The sequence below is a fragment of the Neomonachus schauinslandi genome, chromosome 1, assembly GCF_002201575.2.
Source record: "Neomonachus schauinslandi chromosome 1, ASM220157v2, whole genome shotgun sequence".
NCBI classification, from domain to species: domain Eukaryota; kingdom Metazoa; phylum Chordata; class Mammalia; order Carnivora; family Phocidae; genus Neomonachus; species Neomonachus schauinslandi.
The window spans coordinates 71,118,031-71,140,167 of NC_058403.1; the positions used below are offsets into that span (position 1 = coordinate 71,118,031).

Genomic DNA, 22,137 nt, shown 5'->3' on the forward strand with positions numbered 1-22,137 from the left:
GGGCATTGCATCTGGTTGTTATGTCCCTCAAGTCTTTCATTCTAGAACAAGGCCTTTTTTTCATGACAATAACTTACTGAAGAGATAAGGTTAATTGTTCTATAGAATTTCAGCTGATACAGTTACATCATAGGTGATATGTATACTTCACATTGCAATAAGAGACACAGAATACTTGGTTATCCAGTCATCCATTGCTAATGCTGTCAAGCTTCTGTGTGAAGCTGGAGTGGACACATTGGTTTAGAAAGATGACAATATGACTCGAGTCCTCCACTGTAAAGTTACATTTCCTCCCTTTTCCCCAGTCTACTTTGTTACTTTGTATAATAAGTCTATTTTGTGTTACTTTGATCCTATAAGGTCTACTCCCCCTCCAACCTTTCGTCTAATGGTTTACAGATGAATTTGTGATTTCATTAGGAATTGCAAAATGATAATTTTCTAATTCTGTCATTCCATCCATATTGATTAACTTGAATTCTTATGTCAAATATAGCTTTTGTTTATCAGCTGGAGCTATTTACTGTAATAAAATGCTTGATTTTTTGCTTTTAATTGCCACATTTGGTTAGCTTATTAGCTACCTTAAGGGGGACAGATACCTAATTTTTCAGGTATTGTTATAAACTCATGGATTTTTGTAGGTTCACTAGGTCCCAATTAATTACAGTAATTACTCCTTTTTACAAAATTATTTGAGTATAGTTGACACACAATGTTATATTAGTTTCAGTATAGAACACAGTGATTCAACAACTCTATCCATTATCCTGTGCTCACCATATTCACCATACAATGTCACTACAATACCACTGACTGTATTACCTGTGCTGTGCCTTTTCTCCCTGGGACTTATTCATTCTATAACTGGAAGCCTTTATCTACCACTCCCTTTCCCATTTTGCCTATTCCCCACACCCCCCTTCTCTCTGGCAACCATCAGTTTGTTCTCTATTTATAGGTCTGTTTCTGCTTTTTGTTTGTTTTTTTATTCATTTATTTTGTTTTTTAGATTCCACATATATGTGAAATCATATGGTATTTGTCTTTCTTTGTCTGACTTATTTCACTTAGCATAATACCCTTTGGGTCCATCCATGTTGTCACAAATGGCGAGATCTCATCCCTTTTTGTGGCTGCATGATATTCGTGTGTGTGTGTGTATGTGTACACATATCTTCTTTATCCATTCATCTGTTGATGAAGCCTTGGGTTGCTTCCATATCTTGGCTGTTGTAAATAATGCTACAGTAAACATAGGGCTGCATATATCTTTTTGAATTAACATTTTTGTTTTCTTTGGGGTAAATACCCAGTAGTGGAATTATTAAATCATATGGTATTTCTATTTTTAATTTTTTAAGGAACCTCCATATTATTTTTCACAGTAGCTGCACTAATTTACATTCCCAGCAACCATGCACAAGTGTTCTTTTTCCTCTACATCCTCACCAACACCTGTTATTTCTTGTCTTTTTTATCTTAGCCATTCCGACAGGTGTAAGGTGATACCTCATTGTGGTTTTGATTTGCATTTCCCTGATGAGGCATCCATATTGGTAAGGAAGAATTTAAACTGTCACTCTTTGCAGATGATGTGATACTATACATAGAAAGCCCTAAAGATGTCACCAGAAAACTATTAGAAGTAACAGATGAATTCAGTAAAGTTGGAGGATACAGAGCTAATACCCAGAAATTGGTTGCATTTCTATATACTAATAATGAAGTAGCAGAAAGAGAAATTAAGAAAACAATTCCATTTACAATTGTACCAAAAAGAACAAAATACCCAGGAATAAACTTAACCAAGAAGGTAAAAGACCTGTACTCTGAAAGCTATAAAATACTATAAAATGAAAGAAATTGAAGAGAACACAAACAAATGGAAAGATATTGCATGCTTGTGGATTGGAATAATTAATATTGTTAAAATGTTCATAATACCCAAAGCAATCTCAGATTTAGTACAATCCCTGGCCAAATGCCAACAACATTTTTCATGGAACTAGAACAAATAATGCTAAAATTTGTATGGAACCATAAAAGATCCTAAATAGCCAAAGCAATCTTGTGAAAGAAGAACACAGCTGGAGGTATCACAGTTCCAGATTTCAAGATATACTACAAAGCTGTATGGTACTGGCACAAAAATAGACACATCAATGGGACAGAATACAGAGCCCAGAGATAAACCTACACTTATATGGTCAGTTAATCTATGACAAAGGAGGCAAGAATATGCAATGGGGAAAAAGCAGTCTTTTCAGTAAATGGCATTGGGAAAACTGGACAGCTACATGCAGAAAGAATTTTTTTCTGGACCACTTTCTAGCACCATACACATAAATAAACTTAAAATGGATTAAAGACCTAAATGTAAGACCTGAAATCATAAAACTCCTAAAAGAGAACATAAGCAACAATAGCTTTGACATTGGCCGTAGCAACATTTTTCCAGATATATCTCACCTCCTAAGGCAAGGAAAAGAAAAGCAGAAACTACTGGGACTACATTAAAATAAAAAGCTTTTGCACAGTGAAGGAAACCATCAATAAAATAGAAACGCAGCCTGCTGAATGGGAGAAGCTATTTGTAAATGATATATCCAATAAGGGGTTAAGGTCGAAAAAATATAAAGAACTTACACAACTCAACACCAACCCCCCCCCACAAATAATCTGATTAAAAATGGGCAGAGGATCTGAATAGACATTTTTCTGAAGAAGACATACAGATGGCCAACAGACACATGAAAAGATATTCAACACCGTTTTTTGTTTTTTTTTTTAATGTTAGATTATCACAGCTTTGTCCAATAAAAGCTCAGGATAATGCCTTTTAATAATTTTTTTCTGGTTTTTAGCAAAGTTTTGTGAGGGAACAAAATTAGGTGTGTATCCAGATCATCTTGATGAAGAAGCTGGTGGCATTGCTGAAATACCAGTTATGAAAAACCATACACTAGAAATAATAGAGATTATAGGAAAAATAGGGATAGGGCTGCCCTAAAAATCTGTGTAAGTTTGTAACTAGAATACTTGCAGGAACTTTAGAATTTCAGTAAAAATACTAGAATAGTTAAATTTATAATAAATGGATACTACAGTATGATAGGAATTAACTTTAAAAATTGACAAAGATAGCATAATGGAAGGGTACAGAAGGGTTGAGGTTACTCAGTTATGATGACAAAGGCAAAACATATAAAGATCAGAGAGAATGAATGCAATACACACTTTTGAGTACAAACACATGGCCAAAATGAGCCAAAAAGAATGGAGGGGATTCCTTTGTTCCTGGACCCAGGTTCTGCTGTGTAGTATACTTTGCTTTCAGCTTTTCTGATTTGGTGCAAAAACATTAGTTTCTATAAACTGGGAATGAACCAACAAGATTTCTGTATTGTATTGACATCTTTTTCCTATCTGATAATTGTTTATGAGGTAATTCACATTATTGAACATGTTCTAGTAAAACAGATTTTTAAAAATTTTTGAAATCATTTCGAACTTATAGACAAGTTCCAAGTATTGTACAAATAACCCCCCCCCCCCACCAACTATTTCAGAGTAGGTTTCTAACATGATGCTCTATCTCCCATTGTTTTAGTAGTTCCTACATCCTAGGACATTTCTCTTATAAAACCACGGTACTGCCATCATAATCAGGAAATGAGCATTGATATATGGCTACAGTTTAGTTCCCAAACATCTTTAAGTTTAACAACTGTCCCAGTATGTTCTTTATAGCAGAAAGATCCAGTCCAGAAGCACAGGTAACATTAGATGTCACGGCTCTTCAGTTTCCTTCCCTCAGGAATAGTCCCTCAGTCTTTCTTTGACCTTCTTGACCTTGATAGTTTTGAAGAAAACAAACGAGTTATTTTGTAAAATGTCCTTCAGTGTAAGTTTGATGTTTACTCTCAAGGTTATGCATCTTTGGCAGGTAGGTTATATGAATGATGCTGTGTTCTTCTCAGTGCGTATTCAGGTGGTACATAACTTTGATTTGTCCCATTATTGGTGATGTTCACTGTGATCACTTGATTAAGGTGGTTTGCTAGACTTCTGTACTATAATATTCCCTTTGTAGATAATAAGTATTTTGTAGGGGAGGTACTTTGAGACTATGTGAATATTCTGTTCCTCGTCAGGCTTTAAATGTTATTTAATTATGTCAGTATAGGTCACTATTTTTTTCAATGTGTTATAATCCATTACTATCATTATTTGTTTTGCTGTTCAAGTTGACCCAAGTTCAGGCATCTGGGTGGCTCAGTCAGTTAAGCGTCTGCCTCTGGCTCAGGTCATGATCCCAGAGTCCTGGGATTGAATCCCGCATTGGGCTCCTTGCCTAGCGGGGAGTCTGCTTCTCCCTCTCCCTCTGCCTCTCCCCACCATGCTCGTGTGTTCTCTCTCTCTCTCTCTCTCAAATAAATAAATAAATTCTTTAAAAAAATTGATCCAAATTTGGCCAGTGGAACCCCGGCTTCTGTATCCTTTTGACATGTTCCCATCAATCTGAGTTCCTCCTTACTTTCTAGCATGATGAGGTGTTCCAGGTTCATCTTGTACTTTCTCTGTATCAGTGCTAAAATCATCAGTTTCTCTAAAGAGCCCTAGTTCCTTTTGCTGGTGAATGGCTTTTAGAAACCACGATAAAGGAATATATGTATGTATATACACATAGATATGTTTACAGCTGTATTTCTTTATATATCTGTTTATATTGAAAACCATTAGTGTGCCTCTTATATCTCCAGTTGTAAGCACACACAGCAGGGTTTGTTCTAATTCTCTCCTTTCCATATAAATAAATGGCTCCCTTTTATTTTTAACATGTTTACTTATATGATCAGTCCCCCTGTATGTAACCAACAACCTTCTTTGCTGCCTATTGCCCCTCGTCAGGCTCTAGCACCTCACACTAGTGCTTTCTTCTCCCTCCTCAGTCTTTCACTTCCCTTGCTGGGAATATAATTATAATTATATAATTGATTTATTCTTTAGTAAAAAGCCATACCATTTCCAGTTATTCACTGCAGTAATCAAAACAACTTGCTTGCAGTTCATTGGATACTTCGGAAAAACTTGGTATAGAATAATAATATTAATTTTATTCTTGAGTCTTAATAGTCTCATGTTTATTCCATCTGTCTCTGATCTTGCATGTTAAATAAGTGTTTCCCTTTCTCTTCATCCCATATCTTGTACATGTGTTCAGTGTGTCATTTATTTTATATATATATACACATATAAATTAAATGTAAATATTTATTTACATAAATAATATATCATTTCCAATGTTTATGTTTCTTCTGACAAGACTAAATGCCAATTGATGGAGGAACCTATATCTTTTTATCCTTGAATCTGTAATGCCTAGAACAGTACCTGGCTTAGGCCCGTAATAAGCCTTCAATTTATTGATTGGAAGCTTTGGTTTGGAGCAGGTAATGTGTAGCATAGTATTGCAATTTTTTTTTTTTTTAAACAAATAATTCTTAATTCTTTTAGAAGCTGGATAAGAAATCATCTCCATCCACAGGAAGCCTGGATTCTGGAAATGAGTCAAAAGATAAATTATTGAAAGGAGAAAGCGCGCTGCAGCGAGTCCAGTGTATTCCTGGCAATGCTAGCTGCTGTGACTGTGGTCTGGCGGATCCACGGTGGGCCAGCATCAACCTGGGCATCACCCTGTGTATTGAGTGTTCTGGGATTCACCGGTGGGTAGGCCTGCACCGGCTGAGACACTTCTCTGATTCTCTAAATTATCGTGTCCCATTGGTTACAGGGCCTTTTCCACTTGCCTTAATGTGGCTGCCATTTGTATCTTTATAACTTCTGTAGACTGAATAAAATTCTGGTTTGTGGAGTGCTTTAGAGGACTTTGTTTTACTATTTATTATTAGCCAGAAGAGCTCTACTTATTTACATACATGTTGAGGGCTGTATTAGCAACTATGTCCCATTAAAAGAGAAATAATTTGCATAATATGCAAATAGAGACTTGATAGCTTTCTATATTAATATAGTCTTTTTTTCCCTCTAGGAGTCTTGGAGTTCATTTTTCAAAAGTACGATCTTTAACTTTAGACACCTGGGAGCCTGAACTTTTAAAGGTAAAACACATACTTGCTTAAAAATATTTCAGATTTTCACATAAAAGATCAGGATTTTAGAATCTTGATTTAAAAAATGTGTGAGTTTCTCAATGCTAACAATAAACTGAATTTTACTGGAACACATCTGAGACTATTTTGGCAAATCTGATATTTTCATAATTGGGTTTTTTAAATTGCTAAGTTTATGTAGCACTTTTAGTTGCAAGTCACTTCCCCTTGTAAGGAAAACAGCTTTCCTACATTTTTATGTTTTCTCAAAAAAACCTTCAATTCTGTGCTTTAATTTTAGTCTTTTGTAATTATATAAATTTTTGTTAAAAGTATAACAGACATATTAGTGTGCTCCAAAATGGATTGGTATAGCATGTTGTTATCATTGGGCCATTTTAGCATAGGACCATTTGCAGATTTACATTTCTCAAGGTAGTAGTCATCAAACTAAGACATCCTTTCAGCCTTGTGTAAGTTGTGCAAGGATTCCTATCTATGAAAATGTCATAAATCATTTTAGATCACTATTCAGGTTCTGGTAAGATTTATAAAACTCATATTGGTAAATAATATATTCCTTTTAATTCCCACCATTTAGTTTACCATATTGTAAAAAAATGTATATATTCATTTAAAGATTGTAGTTTACTCTGCATTTATTTCTGTGTGAAATTGTGTTAATGTGCTTGTATTTTTATTTCAATCCATAGATAAACTAGTAATCCACTCACTTATGTAAAGTAAAACATTTGCTTTGTGGAATTATTGTGTAAACATCTGGATGAAAGTGATAAATTGGTTCCTAAGGTAGAGCCCTATTTAGATAGATCCTATTAATTGTTATGAATTCAAAGGAGAAGAAAGTGGAGGATGAGAGGTAGAAACCTCATTTTTCGGCATCCATTTTGTAGCTCTGAATTTAATAGATTCAATTTTTAAAATTTGGTTAAAACACAGTTGTCTGGTACATTAAAAAATATAACCACAAGTGTTAAAATATTTTGAAACTCATATATAAAATATAAGGAGAAAATAGTTTACTTCTATTTTAAAACTTAACCAGTTTGGTCTTTTTTCATTTAATTTACCAAGCATTATGAATAGTATGCAGCATTGTGCTAGCCATAGTTGAGAGGTGAGTTAGGAGAAACCCTTTCTTGTAAGAGTGGTAGTCTTTTAGGCAAAATGATGATATTGCTCTTAGTCCTTTTCTTAATTTGTTTTAACTTTAAATGTCTTTGTGGGATGAGCATTGGCAGAATATGCAAAAGGAATGAGTTAATTGTGTGTGCTTTAAGGACTTTTATAGTATTTTTAGGAATCTGTAGCTTATTTTTCTATTTTCCTGCCAAAACAGCTTATGTGTGAGTTGGGAAATGATGTTATAAATCGAGTTTATGAAGCTAAAGTGGAAAAAATGGGAATAAAGAAACCACAACCAGGACAAAGGTACTATTTCAGTTGTCTCCATGTATTACTTTTTTTTTCATAAGCAGGAATATAGCTAAGATTTTATTTCACTATAATTGATATGTAATATTGAGACAGACTGTTTAGAAGATACTATTAAAATATGTCTATCCCTTTCTTGGGTAGGTATTAGATAATTATTTTTTATTGATTAGATAATCAACTCTAGGCTCCAGATGAGAATCTTAAAAGTCTCTACATAGAATGTAAAAGCTCTTAGCAGTTAAAGTAGACCAATTCTGTTATTGGCAGGCCTTTATAAAGAGATAATCTGTTCATTAATGTCTCTAAGGATCAAGTTTCTATTATCAACAGTGAATGAATAGTTTTACATTGTTTGACTTCAATAAATATCTGTTGAGGGGTCCCTGGGTGGCTCAGTCGGTTGAGTTTCCAGCTCTTGATTTCAGCTCAGGTCATGGTCTCGGGGGTTGGGGATCGAGCCCTGCTTCTGGCTCCGCACTGGGCATGGAGCCTGCTCAAGATTCTCTTCCTCTCACTCTGCTCCCTCTCCCCCCATGCTTGTGCTCTCTCTCTTTCTCAAAAAAAAAAAAAAAAAAAAATATATATATATATATATATATGTTAATCATGTACTTTATACATGGCATTATGATATTAAAGAATTAAAGGTGAAAGGATAGCTTCTGATAGGGGAGAGTACTTAATTGCTGTGTTTGAAATTATACTTCCAATTTTATATATAGAGGCTCATTGAATGAAGTGGCTAGGAGTGCCCTCAAGGTACATAATTAGTGTTTATTGTTGATGTTGCTTTTAGTCTTTATGATTATTTTTAGCATTAAAATTTTATTTGCCATAATCCTGTGTTGGGATTTTATGTTCAACTAAATCTTTATGTATAATCAATATTTTGTTTTTTAAAGATTTTATTTATTAGAGAGAGAGAGCAAGCACAAGCAAGGGGTGGGGCAGAGGGAGAGGGAGAAGCAGGCTCCCTGCTGAACAGTAAGCCTGACACCATACCCCAGGATCATGACCTGAGCCAAAGTCAGATGTTTGACTGAGCTACCCAGGTGCCCCTATGTATAATCAATATTATTTTAAAGTTACTGCTGTCTGAACTAGTATCACTTAAGTGAGATTATTTGCTAAAGCATGGCCAAGTTATTTCAGACCTTGAAATATCTTTGTATTTTAGCCAAAGATTTAACTATTTTAAAAGGATGTAAGTAAGAAAAAGTATAGAACAGACTTGGCATTTTATGATTGTGTCAGAAAAGTTTAAAATGTGACATTTTTTCTTCTTTAATTAGGAGTGCTATGTTGTTTTAAAGTAGTCGTCTTAGGAAAAATTATGACTGACAATAGTGATAGTTCATCTATTGATGTTATCTGTTGGAGTAAAATGAAATTAAAGTTAATTTCTATAAATTTTTATAGTTTTCTTGGTAATGTTTTCCATTTTGTAAAAAGCACAAGGGGGAAAAAAAAAAAAGCACAAGGCAATATGTATAGAAATGAATGAGCCCAGAAATTAAGAGAAGAAGAGAGTGCCATGTTAATACTTGTGATTTTTCAGTTAGTTTATTGCTTGCATTTTATTTGAACATGAGGTCATAGTTTATTAAATATTTGGAAGGGAAATATGTTGCATAATATCACAAATTTAGTTTTAACTAGTAATACGTTTAGTGACTTTTTAGGAAATATTTGGTGTGTAATGGCTTCTTCTCAGTGTTAGCCATACTAAGAGATCAAGCAGAACATCATGACGTTTTTATGTATATACCAGGCAGGAGAAGGAGGCATATATCAAAGCAAAATATGTGGAGAGGAAATTTGTGGATAAGTATTCTGTATCATCATCACCTTCTGAGCAGGAAAAAAGGATGATCTCCAAAAGTTGTGAAGAAAAGAGGCTGAGCATTTCTAAACTTGGGCCCAGTGACCAAGTCAGAGTGCCTCCCCAAAGTTCAGGTATTATAGCTTACTTGTTGTATATAGAAATATTTTCTTAAACTGAAGTCACTTTCTTAATCTCTGAATTAGTAGCCATTGTAGATTATTTAAATGCTAAAAACCTGTTTCCTTCTACATATTCTAAGGAAAAATTGGATTTCTATGGCCTTAAAACAGTTAAAATGCAATAGCGTCTTGGTAATTCACGTTTCTAGGTAATGCGTATATTCTAAGGAATAAAACTGCTTAAGGTGCAAGGGGAGATGGGAATTACAAATCCATCGTGGCAACAAGCCCTAAATATCTGATTAACCACCTAATATCCTTCCTATTTTTTTCCTCCTAAATTTTTCCCAGTAACGTTTTTTTCCTGCCCTTTTCCCTTCTTATGGCCTGCTTTGTGCTTTGCTAACTTGCATGTCCCCAGTGGTTGCTGTAAATAGCGACGAGGCCAGGCGGGAGTCTCTGTTCTGTCCTGATGAGCTAGATTCACTCTTCTCCTACTTTGATACTTCTTCAAAACTACGTAGTAGTAAGTACTACTCTTGTGGAGCATTCCAAGTCTGTGCCAGTGGTCATTGTGCGGTGTGGCCATTTCTCTAGATGTTACCCATTGTCTCAGAATTACACATTACTTGCAGTCATACAATAAATTAAGCTCTTCACCACGCCTGACATATTATGGGGTAATGAGATGCGTTGCGACTCTGAAGATAAGTTTATTTTCAGGCTTTGTGATTGATTCATATTTTGCTAAGCTAAATGTTTGAAAGGATTAAAGTTTATTAAATGTATTGTGGTAGTGGCCAAGTTCATGTTGACATATCAGAGCTCATTTTAAAACCTTGTTGTTTGTGGTAGATTGTTTTCTGAATGGCATGAACTTTAATCACTAGCTGATTTTTCTTTAAAACAGTCAAAAGTAATGATAGTGGAATCCAGCAGAGCTCTGATGATGGAAGAGAATCTTTACCCTCCACAGTGTCTGCCAATAGTTTATATGAGCCTGGTGAGTTTTGGTGAAATTCAATGTTAATTGGTATTGTTTGCTGAAAAATGCATGTGCTTTGTGCTTAGTCTTGATTAAATAATTTCTGAAGAAAGTGGTTAGCCTTTTAGGAGGTGTTAAATGAGAAAGCAGCTATTTCTTTTCATATTTAGAAGTTCTCTTCTAGCTGTACATTCTTCTAAGCCTCATGATGCGTGCTAGAAGTGCCTGTCAGTCACTAAGGATACTTTGTAATCCACATGAACTGTCTTATCACTCTTTATCTTTTTTTATGGCTGTTTTATCAGGAGAACGAGATTAGCAACTCCCTCTGCATTATATTTTTCTTCTGACCTGTGCTTTCTTCCTATATTCTCTCCTTCTTGAGTTCCATGATTTTGATCTTGCAGGATACCCAGGGTAGTGAGCATTTTTTTGAATAACTTGAATTGCTTGTACTGTACATTGTGGTGGTATTAGACCATCCTAGGAATAAAGTAAGGCTTGGTCTAGTAGTAAAATTCTTTAGGAATTTTTTTACCAGCTCTTGTGAGTCCTTACATCCAGGCTTTTATAGGAATATACCTAATTTTAATCTAGTACAGAGTGATTAACGTCCCACTGAATCCTGGCAGGACCACAAAAGTCTAGCATACCAATCAACGTCTTTGTAAGAGAAGAAGTTTGACTGTTTGGGAAGTGATCAGTCTGTTGGAAACAACATTTTTGTGAAAATCTCCCATTCGCTCATTTTGTTAAATTAGCGGTTTCTTTTACATCTTTTACATTGTGGTACATTTTTTAATTTGTGGTAAGATGTACATAACATAAAATTTACCATCTTCCCCATTTTTAAATGGAGAGTTGCGTGGCATTGACCCTCGTGCTGCTGTCACTACTATCCAGCCACAGAGCTCTCTTCGTCTTACACAACTGAAACCCTGTACCTAAGAAACGAGAACTTCCCATTCTCGCCCGCCCTGCTCATTTTTATTTATGTATTTGTGTTTGCTTTTCAGAGGGAGAAAGGCAAGATTCTTCTGTGTTTCTCGACTCTAAACATCTTAACCCAGGACTCCAGCTTTATAGGGCTTCATATGAAAAAAATCTTCCTAAAATGGCTGAGGCTTTGGCTCATGGTGCAGATGTGAACTGGGCTAATTCAGAGGAAAATAAAGCAACACCACTTATTCAGGCTGTATTAGGGGTATGAATCCATACATTGTAAAACATGAAAAATTATAATTCATTGTGAACATAGCTTTAGCGTTATTTTTTGCTTTAAGAGATGGGTTGGAAAGTAGAAGAAAAAGCTGGTAGTGAGTTCTGAGCACCACTTTGATTATGTAAGTTTTTTCTTTTTCTCAGTGGAAGAGAATTCTGGTGATGAATGTGTAGTGTCTTTTGCTACATCGTCATTCTTGGGAAGAAAGTAATATAACTTATCATTTTTCTGCTTTTACTGGGGGGCATTTTCTCTTTTGGGAAAAGAGAAAGGCTATCAGAGTAAATACCTGTTTTTAATAGAAATATATTATTGTTTGCTCTTCGTACATTGTTATCTTCTGTTGTCCTTTAAGGGTTCTTTGGTGACCTGCGAGTTTCTTCTACAGAATGGTGCTAACGTGAACCAGAGAGATGTGCAGGGGCGGGGCCCTCTGCACCATGCCACTGTCTTGGGACATACAGGGTAAACTGTCGTGCTTACATATTTAAGTAGATTTTATTTGAAAAATTATTTTGAAATAATGTTTTGCTTTTTCTCAGGTGAAGGCCCATTGGGTAAAGTTTATAAAATGATACTTTCCTATGACTTCTATTGTCATGATAGAATTTGAAATTTTAAAAATCTCATGCAGAAAAAAGCTATTGTTACTTTTCAGATAAGAAAGTTGCAAAGCCTATTTTGAACTTTACTTGCCATTTATATAGATCAGTTTTAGTCTTTAAAACTTTTACTGAAGTTATGGTTGTTTTTTTTTCCAGCAACTTAATCTGTGTTTGTATTTATGCATGTTCACATACATTACGTGCATAGCACACACATTTGGGGAGAGTTTTGTAATTTTGGACATTTGAGTTTTCCCACGGGGTAGCTAAAGTCCAATTTTAAAGTAAATTCTTAGTCTGCTATTGCCGTTGAGGTGTCTGCAGCGATATTTAGACTCATAGAACCATAAAGTCGTGAAGGTGGATCTTCTAATAAATGGTACAGATGAAGTCAAAAAGTTGACCTTAAATGAAAAGTTTGTGTCATAGGTGATTGTTTTAAATAAAATATCTCTGGATATCCAATTCTTATTATCCCAACAAGCAAGACGCTGTCCCTTTTTAAGTGTATTTAAAGCATCTTCTATTTTTTTTTTAAAGGATTTTCTACTTTTATCATAGCTTACTTTTGTCTGTGAGCAAAGAGACTGAGTTCAATAACTTCATCATAAAAACTTCTGTATACTTAAAAATGTTCATATTTAATTTATTTTTGTATTCTTAAACAACCACTCTTCCCATTGTACTTCATAGACTCCATTTATTCATCCTATCATATTTTTTCATTTTTGTCAGTTTCTTCCAGTTATAAATATTTGTGGAGTCCAGAGGGAGGATTACCTTCCACTCTTTGCTGTTGAATTATCGTTGATATGTTAACATTGCCTTGGCTTCCTTCTTTTGCAGATAATGACCTTGAGTGATTTCTGTTTTAAGTTTATGGATATATATGTACATCTTTTTCTGATGTTATTTGAGGGTAGGGACTATAATTATACATTCCATCTTGCTACATAGCACCAAGTTAAATGTAAAAACATCTGGAGATTTGTAAAATGCTGATCATGGTAAATTTTTATTATTAGAGCCAGTGTTCAATAAATAGCTGTAGAATGAGTCAAGAATTTCCTAGTGAAAATGTTATTTCTTTAGGTAGTGCTTTTTATTTTTTTAAGGTGAATACTATTTTTTTTTTCCTCATTGGCAATGTCTCAAAAATGCTGTTTTCTGAAACAGGCAGGTATGTTTATTTCTAAAACGAGGTGCCAATCAACACGCCACTGATGAAGAAGGGAAGGACCCTTTGACCATCGCTGTGGAAGCAGCCAATGCCGATATAGTGACCTTGTGAGTGTTTTCCTTTTACCTGATTATTTCTCAATGTATTATTATACAGGGTTTTAGCATAGTTTCATGCATAGGTGTGAACTATAAACTTGATTGATTGTTTACTGTGTGCCATGAACCTCTCTAGACACATTAAACATAGTAAGCGCTTTACACACATGAACTTACTTGGTTCTCACAACAACCCTATGAGGAAGAGATTATTGTTATTAGCCTCATTTTATAAGGAAGCCGTGCCACAGATAATTTGAGAAACTGGTGACTTGTGGAATGGGGATTTGAAACTAAGAATTTTGGCTCTAAAATCCATGTTCTTTTTTTTTTTTTTTTTTTTAAGATTTTATTTATTTATTCATGAGAGACAGAGAGAGAGAGAGAGAGGCAGAGGGAGAAGCAGGCTCCCAAGGAGCAGGGAGCCCGATGTGGGACTCGATCCCAGGACCCTGGGATCATGACCTGAGCCGAAGGCAGACGCTTAACCATCTGAGCCACCCAGGCGCCCCTAAAACCCATGTTCTTAGCCACTTCTTTTATACTGCCTGACCAGTAAGGACACAAAACCAATGGCTTCTCTAAAATGGATCTTTAATTCTCACTACAGTGCTAGGGCAGGGGTTGGAGTGGTACAGTAACAGGCTGTTACTCTACTCAAGAATCTACATTTTTTCTACCTCAAGAGTTAGAGGATTATAAGTAGGGGGGACAGCTGCATTGGTATCAGTCACTTTTGCATTTGCATTGCCTTTGGGCAGTGATACTTAGAATCTGTTTGTGCTTATTTTTTTAAGGAATTATTCACATGAATATTCTATTTTAAGATAAAATACTTGTTTTTTAATGTTTGAATATGACCGAATATGATCTGTTAAAGAGTTTTGAGATCTTAATTTGATTTTCATCTTAGATCAAAGTTGTTTGTTTACACTGGAACCTAGAAATGTGCTTGGCACCTACACTTTATTGTTATGTAGGAAATAGGTTGTATGAAGTCACTTACTCATTCTATTCTGGGTTGAATGAAGGCCAGAATTGTCGATCACCTGCAATATGGATATGAGTAAAGGTAGTTTCCTTCACACTATTGAATCTCAGTCACTTACAAAGAGAAACTCTCCCGGCTGCCTTAAACACCTGAGCTGCTGCTGGGAATTCTTGACATGTCGTATATCCCTCCTCCCTGGCCCCTGCCGAATTAAGACACACAGTAAAACATGCTTTCTCTGTACTCAGTGTCCTTTCCCCACTGGAGAGTTTAGTGTAATTTGGGGGATATTGTAGGAAAATTTAGAACTTTCAAATCATAATAGATTCACCATTGGATAAAGATAAGTTATTAAAGAAAAGATAGGGATAGTATAGAGGTAGAAACTCTTATAATAATGGCCCCTTTGGGGACCCTTGGGTGGCGCAGTCGGTTGAGTGTCTGACTCTTGGTTTTGGCTCAGGTCATGATCTCAGGGTCATGAGATCAAGCCCCACGTTGGGCTCCAAGCACAGTGGGAAGTCTGATAAAGTTTCTCCCTCTGCCTCCCCCTCCCCACGCTTGCTCTCTTTCTCTAATAAATAAATAAATCTTTAAAAAAAATAATGGCCCCTTTTTCTCAAAAATATCTGTTCCCAAATTATCTAAATTTTCTCATTTTACTTTGTGTGAGGACTTCAGTTTCACTTAATAATTTTTGAAAATAAGTGTCCTCTCTGAAAAGTCCAAATATCAAAGAGGATTTAAGGCACTATTAACTCATGCAGTGGTTGTGAAGAGATGGAAGGGAACGGAATGGTGGTCTTCCTCTTCTTTTTTTTTTTTTTTTAAAGATTTTATTTATTAGAGAGAGAGAATAAGAGAGAGAGAGAGCACATGAGAGGGGGTAGGTTCAGAGGGAGAAGCAGACTCCCCGCTGAGCAGGGAGCCCAATGCGGGACTCAATCCTGGGACTTCAGGATCACGACCCGAGCCCAACCAACTGAGCCACCCACACACCCTGGAATGGTGATATTCTGAAGAGAGGGAAAGCTCATGTCACATGCTGCAGATGTCAGAGAGTGCATGTCAGTAGAGGGTGATAGAGCTTTCATTGGGCAGTGAGTTTTTGGTGGCCTAAAGCACAGGCGAGTAGTACAAATAGTACAAGGTGGGAGAGGTGCACCAAAGGCAACATTTGCCTCTTTCAAAATGTTGCTTAAAGTTGCTTAAAGTTAGTAAGAAAATGGGAGGAAATTCTTGTCTTCTTAATCCAATGCTATATGTCTTCCTGCTGCCAGGATGAATAACCCAAAAAAGAATGTATAATTAAATGGTAGCCTTGGGAAAATCTTGGTAACCTATGGTCATTTAATACATCAAAATGTAATTCCACTATTTAGACATAACACATACTATTTACATATCTGGAACGACCTCACCTTGGGGTGAACCAGAATGAATTTATACGATACAATATGACATCCTGTACTGTAGAAGGAACACTTTCAACAGTTGGCAGTTAAAGTGTGGCAGGTTGCTGTAGAAGCCAGTCTGGAGGCAAGTAAGCTCCTGGACGTGCTGCAAGGGTCCTGCTTAAACAGCTGAAATGTACTTGTTAGAAATTCTTTATTGTCAGGGCACCTGGCTGGCTCAGTTGGTTAAGCGACTGCCTTCAGCTCAGGTCATGATCCTGGAGTCCCGGGATCGAGTCCTGCATCGGGCTCCCTGCTTGGCAGGGAGTCTGCTTCTCCCTCTGACCCTCCTCCCTCTCATGCTGTCTCTCACTCACTCTCTCTCTCAAATAAATAAATAAATCTTTAAAAAAAAAAAAAAAAAGAAATTCTTTATTGTCAGGGCACCTGGCTGGCTCAGTCGGTAGAGCATGTGACTCTTGGTCTCGGGGTTGTGAGCTCAAGTCCATTGTTGGGCTTAGAGATTTACTTAAAAATAAAATCTTTAAAGAGAAAAAAATAAATCTTTTATTGCCTTCCCTCATGAGAATTGTATAAAGAAAACTAAAACTAAAATTCCATCTATTTTATTGGTAAATACTGGGAAAAGGAAAAGATTATATCAGTGTATGTTTTTACCTGCTTAATTTATGAATATTTATATTACATAACTTTATCTAATAATCCTTTCCTTTAACTTTAGGTTACGTTTAGCAAGAATGAATGAAGAGATGCGGGAATCAGAAGGACTTTATGGACAGCCAGGTCAATATTCTACTAATAACCATACTGAAATGCAGTATAAGAAATGCATTCAGGAATTTATTAGTTTACAATTGGAAGATTCATAGTTCTTTAGAGAACTGACTTAATACTCTAGAGATTTTATAATGTGTAAATTGTGAGTTGTTATGTATTGTACCTACTGAATTCTTGGGAGTGGCTAACTCCTGAGCCTTTAAAACTCCGTAACTATTCCTACTACAGTACACATTTACTTGCTGTGTTCAGCTTTGGCTGCTGACTTCTTTATCTGCTGTACAGATGTCTTCTGTCTACATTCCAGTGACACGAATGGAATGATAACCTGTCTTTATACTACAGCAGCAAAATAGTCATTTTCATTTTGGAATTCTCTTTAGCTGTCAAGTGAATATAACAGAGTTGTTTTCTTTTTGTTATTCAGGGAATTTCTATAAATTGTGTTCAGGGAAAAAAAATCACCATGTGTTTGGCATATAAAAAGTCAGTATGGAAAATACCTAGAAAAAGTTTATTGAATGGAGAGTTTTGTACTCTGATCTAAAAATAAGTTGTAGGTTTAAAAATAAAATTTACTAGTAGTTTAAGAAGTCCATAATGGGAGTAGAGTTAGTTTAAAAGGTATAGAGAAAAGGTCTCACTTTATCTTGTAGCTTTGCCCCCAGCAATCATATGATATTTGTTGGATAAATGTAAGTATTTAGAACAGTATTTCATGAACCTGATGGCAGAGTAGATTTGTTAGAGAAACCTCAACTCAGGATCAGTTCACGTCTCATTTTCAGTAATTTTCACCTTTGAGTCAAGATGTTAGGAAAAGGAAGAAATGTTGCTAATCAAATTCCTTTCTTTGATGAACACATCCTAATTAGACATTCTTCACAAAAAAAAGTAATAATTGGATCTCCAGTTTCATGAATTTGAGTATATGAATTACTAATTTGTTTTACATTCGTATATGTATTAGTAAAAAATTTCAGGAATTCATGACCAAAATAATTGAGAATATTAGTTTCAAGTATATTTGATTTTTTAAAATGAATATTAATGTGTTATTTTTAAAGTGGCTTGGTAATATCATCTATTCTTCCTGTTTAAATATGTTTTGAAATTTCGGTATTTTATGCTAGCTTCAGCCATTAACTTTTATTTTAACTGGATTAATATATAATTAGTATAAATATGGGGCCATTCTTGTCTCAGAGGACTGTATCTACTACTTATTGTTGGTCTAGTTTAATAGGGAACAAATAAGAACTTTGAGAATAGAGGCACTTCAGCTAGATATTTCTAATCTAGGGTGTCCCACTTTAATCCTATGGATCAAACAATACTACTGACTCATGGTATACCAAGATGTAAGAGTGCTGATTAAGGGTGAAGTGTCAGCGTTAATTCTGAATTTCACCCATTTGTTTTAAACTTGAATGTTAGATTTTAAATAAGTTATAATTTTGTAACAGATATACTTAAGTGAGAGTATTACTAGGCCATTTTTGAGGCCTTTGTGTTTAAGCACTTTAAAAATAAAATTATTCAAAGGATATAACCTGATATTTGTGAGGTAAGAGTGAACTTCAAGATTTTAAGTTAAATAATTCTTATCCTGAAATTTTGAACTTAAATGTTTGGTCAGCTGGTCTTCCCTTAAGTTATTTGCTAATGAAGTTACACCGAACTGATTAGTCATAAGGTCAGTGGTCACTTTCCTTTGGAGTTGGGAAGCTTGAAAGGACAGGGCCTCCATGTTCTTGTAACTTCTAGTTCCACTCAAATTGCTTGGACTTCTGCTGCCACCGTTGAGGAGTGTTCAAATGTCTCTTTCACTGTTGTTTTATATGTAAGTTTATGAGCATACACCTTCCTTTCCTCAGTAGAAAAATGAATTTTTCCAATGTATTTGACTGAAAATTTGAACCAAAAAAGCCTAACTTAAAAAAAAACAAATATTTTTTCTATCACTCTCAAATTTTAGTTTAGAGGTTAAAAATAGATCAGAATTCTGGAAATGGTGTATCAGCAGAATAAAATGAGAGGATAATCTTGATAATAGTTAGATTTTTAATGCATTTAGGGGTTCTCCTATGTAAAGCAAAACAATTTTATACACTTATCCAGGTGACCTGGTGAAATGGCACAGCAGTTGCTCTCTGGCTACTTTTCCTTCATGAGTCTTTGTAGAGCAGAAATGTTTGCTCAGGCAGTAGGTCTTTCTTTCCCTCTACTTGTCACTGTTCTTTTTCTCTCATTAATTGTGGTTGATTGTTTTATCTAGATTTTTTTTTTTTTTTTGTGGCCTAGCAATACCTCAGAATTGTGGGTAATTTTAAAATGCAGGTATTTTCAACCTTTTGATAATGAAGGGCCCTATCATTTAAAAGTCTCAGATATAATCTTTGGGAATCATGGACTTACTTCTGAGAAACCCCACTTCTGAAACTTCTATCTACAACCCTAAGGACCTGAAACTCCCTGTTTTTTTTGCAAGGCGCTATAAGAGCACGCATTTCCTGAAGGGAAGATGTATCCCTCTTTATCAGGTCCTACAACTCTTAAGAGGACTGGGTGAGTGAGTGAAATATCACGCCCTGCTCTCAATTGCTGGAAACCACTTTGGTGGTTCCCACAGTCTCTGGCTCTATGACTCCTCTTGATTGTTGGCAGAGTTTCTCAGCCAGTTGAAAATTATCCCTTTAGTGAACCACTACTGGTTATGGGAATATGTTGCTGGCAAAGGTTGATCACTGATCAGTTTTCAAAAGAAAGCTGTAATCAACCCAGAAAGGGTGGGATCATATACTTGATCACCTCGGGGTGGGGTCTCACGTGCTGCCATCTCTTTGAGGGGAGTGCATTTCAAGAGCAAAATCAACAAAATCTTGGATCATCATCATTGCTTTTGCAATGGATATTCTGAATACCAAAAATCAAAAACTATTTTAAACTATCAGTGGACATACAGCAGTTCATATTTTAAAAATTCAGAACTGTCTGGGCACATAGAATAGTTAACTATTGGAAGAGAAATAGAATGCGATTAAGTAATTTAAAGTATATAACTTAGCATTACAAATACTGGGTGATTATTGCTTACCATTTGTAATAAACCGTTAAATGTACTTCTATGACCTTCCAGGGCAGCATATTCTGGGTTATTGTTTATGTATTCTAGTGTAGACCAGTTATATTTGCCTTGGGAAAAATTCTAAATGATTAAAATTATACTTAAATTTTAAAGAATCACATTGAAGTTCAATTTATGTTAACTATATTAAGTATCTTAGTCACTATTGTTATTGTAATGTTTGCTTTTTGATAATACATTTTGAGCCCTAAGAAAGGTATTTTATTGATAGTCCATTAATTAATGTTTGTTAGAAACTGAACGTTAACAGGAAGTTTGTGTGTGTGAAGGTGAGGCTTCCTTTTGTATTGTATTAACTCTTAAAATGTATTCGTGAAACCAATGATTGTGTAGCACCAACACTTTCCTTCAAGGAAGCATTTAATTCAGTGAGTAAAAGATCTTATAATTTGTTTTGCATGGTACAATGGTTCTACTAAAATGTACTTGTGTAATAGGTACTAGATGATTTAAGAACAAAAGCTGGAAAACCACAAAAAGAAAAAACCCCCTACAGTTTGTTATACAGAATATGCATTGCTAATAGTAGAAGCCATATATTGCCATTGTACTGTTGTAATACTTAAGAATGCTCATCTGGTGCTATCTGTAAACTATTTGGCATTAGCATCTGCTAGATTCTTCTTCCTATTTCTCCTTGAATGTATAATGTGTGCCTTTTAAGTTACTTCTGGTGTTGAATGGTAAAATCAGTGTGTTATTTTTGTATTATAATCTGCACTTTACACTTCCTTGGAAAGTAAAATTCCAGACTCTCAAGTTTAAATAGTATTTTAAAAATATTTCTAATGTTTACAATAAATATTTTAAATATTTTAATTCAACATCTAAGAATAAGAATTTTTAAATATTTTGTATGGTTTGTTAATTGATATTTAATGTTGGTCTCTTTTCAGTTTATTTTATATCATCTAGAATGGCTAAAAATGGGAATAGATTTGTAGTTTGTCTTTTAATATGAGAGTTTAACTTTTAAGAAATCATGGGTGTAGTTGGATTGTCCTAACAGTTGTTCCAGTATGTCAAATTTTATTTTTATTGTTTTAATAACATGAGTTAGATGCTACTCTTAGCCAGCTTATTAAGATTTTCTTCTTACTGTGTTTTTTCTTTTTAAAGTAGACTGATTGATTCAGGTCATGAGAAAATTTCCAGGACTAAATGTTTTACATAGACTAAATACTAAAAGTGACTAAATATTAAAAGTATTAAAAAATTTTTATTGAGAATCTTGGGTTATGCTGTTAGACCTTTTTACTAGATCTTTATCCCCTTCCCCCAACTTTTTTCCGATTCTCTAGCTTTTGGTATGACATCTACTGCCTCAAAGATCTCGCTTATTAAAAGCTCACAAAACTTACTGCACTATTAACAGCTGTAGCAATGAGTTTGTAATAAGATGGATGCAAGATGTCTTATGGGAAATAATTATAAAACCATGTGGCAGCAGTAATCATTTGAAACAGTATTTGATGGTTTAAATTTTGAAAACAGAACTATGCTAAGCTTCTGTGTAAAGCTAATGTTTAACAGGAAGTAGTCATGATGAAAGATTCATCTTGAAAATAAGATTTTACTTTATGTAAATCCTTCATCTGAGGAATTAATCTTTGTGTATGCATATATTTAGTTTCTCCTAGCAAGAAAAACAGTATTCAGTCTGCTAGAGTATCAGTATCTATAATCTGCTTCTCTACAAACGTATTTGTATGTATATACATATGTGTATTACTCTAATTTAACAGACATCTTTGGTATCTGTTCCCCTTTTGTAATAACATTCTTGCTCGTATGACTTACGGTAAACAAAAACTTCTAAGTGTGAAACTGACTTTAGTTTAGTCATTTTCTAGGCTTTATTATTTTATAAGCTTAGTAAGCAGTGGATTAGGTGCATTAATTTTAGTTAAGCATTAAAGTTGAATAAAGAATTTCTTTTTCACATGCTATTTAAATTAAAATGCCTTTTAACTAAAGGATGATATTAAAATAGGCTTTTTTTCTCACCTGGTTATCAGTTTGTCTTATTAATAACTTACATCCATCAGAAGCATTAGTATTTGTTATTGGTCTTTTCTTTTGGCCTTGATCAAGGGAAATACTTATTTAAGAATGCCTTGTTTACTATACCTCAATTAGAATGACTTTTATTTCTGTGTAAATAAATGTATTTCTTTACATTGCTTTAAAACACT

The 22,137-nt window shown here is 34.8% G+C and overlaps 1 protein-coding gene across 2 annotated transcripts in view; it reads left to right on the top strand.

Annotated features, from left to right (window-relative positions):
* The window catches only part of ACAP2 (ArfGAP with coiled-coil, ankyrin repeat and PH domains 2), a 129,257-nt gene that overhangs the window by 102,369 nt on the left and 4,751 nt on the right, over positions 1–22,137 (top strand). The window contains exons 14-23 of one of the 2 annotated variants that reach the window (XM_044919883.1): positions 5,524–5,732; positions 6,059–6,128; positions 7,480–7,571; positions 9,349–9,533; positions 9,943–10,047; positions 10,432–10,524; positions 11,523–11,710; positions 12,084–12,193; positions 13,510–13,620; positions 16,739–16,800. In XM_044919883.1, the coding sequence (XP_044775818.1) occupies positions 5,524–5,732; positions 6,059–6,128; positions 7,480–7,571; positions 9,349–9,533; positions 9,943–10,047; positions 10,432–10,524; positions 11,523–11,710; positions 12,084–12,193; positions 13,510–13,620; positions 16,739–16,800 (1,225 nt within the window). The remainder of the gene's footprint in view (positions 1–5,523; positions 5,733–6,058; positions 6,129–7,479; positions 7,572–9,348; positions 9,534–9,942; positions 10,048–10,431; positions 10,525–11,522; positions 11,711–12,083; positions 12,194–13,509; positions 13,621–16,738; positions 16,801–22,137) is intronic. The other variant, XM_021692323.2, reaches the window with a different exon arrangement.